The following is a 1,578-nucleotide window of genomic DNA, read 5'->3' as shown; positions in this document are numbered from 1 at the left end:
GACTTCAAAATAATGATTAAGTTTCAGGTGTTGTCATTATTAATCCAGTCCTTATAGATCAATCAGGTGAGGTAACGGTTCAGTCACCATTTGTAAGAAGGGTTTTGATTGGTCTTCGTGGTACTGGCTCTTGTCCAACAGGATTAGCCAGTGGGCGGAGCTCAGCAGCACCTGGCGCAGATTCAGGATGGCCTGAAACAACCTGTAAAACAAACCTGCTGTCATCTTTTCTTTCATTCCACAGAATAAATACGGCAGACTAACGATTCAGGTCCCATGATAAAAACAACAAGCTAGCAACGTCACCACAGGATAATAAGAACAGGTCACACACAGACCAACAACAGACTCAGCATGCTACATCATCTTTAGAGCAGGTTGGCAACACATTGACAAAGGTTGACAGCGGAGCAACAACAGAGTGACATGCTAACAACAAAAGGCTAACCAGATAACACTAAGAGTGTATCAACATGCTAATAGCTGGCTAACAAGGTCACAAACGGCTTAGATGTTAAAATCAGGCTACTAAGGTGATGATATGCTAACAACTTCCTAATATTAAATTAAAACAGGCATTATAGCAACAGAATAACCAGACGATAATAGTAGTAGCAGCCATAAAAAAAACTAAGATGTAACAACAGGCTAACAAAGTGATAACATGCAAACATGCTAATAACCTAACAAGGTAACGGGGCTAAGAACTGGCTGTGAAAGTAGTACAAGGCCACTAGCATGTTAATGTCAGTGAAATAATCTGCATGGAAACAACATGAACCAAGTGAACAAGCTCGATAAAATGCTAATAATAATGGGAGTTAATTCTGAAAGCTAACGCTAACTGAAGGGATGTGATGTTAATACTAAAAGCTATCTGCTGACGTCGAACAGGAAGTTACCTCTTAGCATTTTCCATGTTGACAGCATCTTCAACAGAGAGTTTGGAGGGAAAAATAAGACACAAACAGGCTAAAGCGAAAATAAGCTACAAGGTTTTCATCACGAGAATAAATACATCAAAAATGTAGATATATGATGTTAAGACAGGACTGTTACCAGCCTTATTCATAGACTATGTTTCATTTTAATTTAGAACAGAATAGTAATACATTTTAAATAAAAATTATTATTTTGGTAAATAGTGTTTTTAATTCTTCACTTAATATTTCAACTTTAAAATATGACTGACAAGCAAGAGTTAGCCACAAAGAGTCTGTGAGAGTACACCAACGAAGTAATACTTTATTCTAAATCGATTTGGATTGAATTGCATAAGTAGAAAAGAACGTAGAAATTATTTCTGTCGTAAAATGTGGCAGCGCATACAAATTACAAGTTGTTTTGTTCTAATCGTTGGTTTAAGCAGCTGCATGAGTGAAATGCTGGCAGAAGTAGGCGTAGCTGCTAGCGTAGCCTCTAGAGTAGCTGCTAGCATAGCTGCTAGAGTAGCTGCTACGGTAGCTGCTAGCGTAGCTGCTACGGTAGCTGCTATCATAGCTGCTAGCATAGCTGCTACGGTAGCTGCTAGCATAGCTGCTAGTGTAGCTGCTAGCATAGCTGCTACGGTAGCTGCTA

General features: G+C 38.9%; 1 protein-coding gene across 1 annotated transcript in view; it reads right to left on the bottom strand.

The window, feature by feature from the left end:
* man2a1 (mannosidase, alpha, class 2A, member 1) overlaps nt 1–1,578 on the bottom strand; it is a 20,180-nt gene that overhangs the window by 7,759 nt on the left and 10,843 nt on the right. The window contains 2 exon segments of the mRNA XM_017303315.1: nt 88–202; nt 903–988. Coding sequence (XP_017158804.1) covers nt 88–202; nt 903–988 — 201 coding nt within the window.

This window comes from Poecilia reticulata, unplaced genomic scaffold (assembly GCF_000633615.1).
Source record: "Poecilia reticulata strain Guanapo unplaced genomic scaffold, Guppy_female_1.0+MT scaffold_241, whole genome shotgun sequence".
Taxonomy (NCBI): Eukaryota; Metazoa; Chordata; class Actinopteri; order Cyprinodontiformes; family Poeciliidae; genus Poecilia; species Poecilia reticulata.
This window is presented reverse-complemented; position numbering and strand designations above follow the sequence as displayed.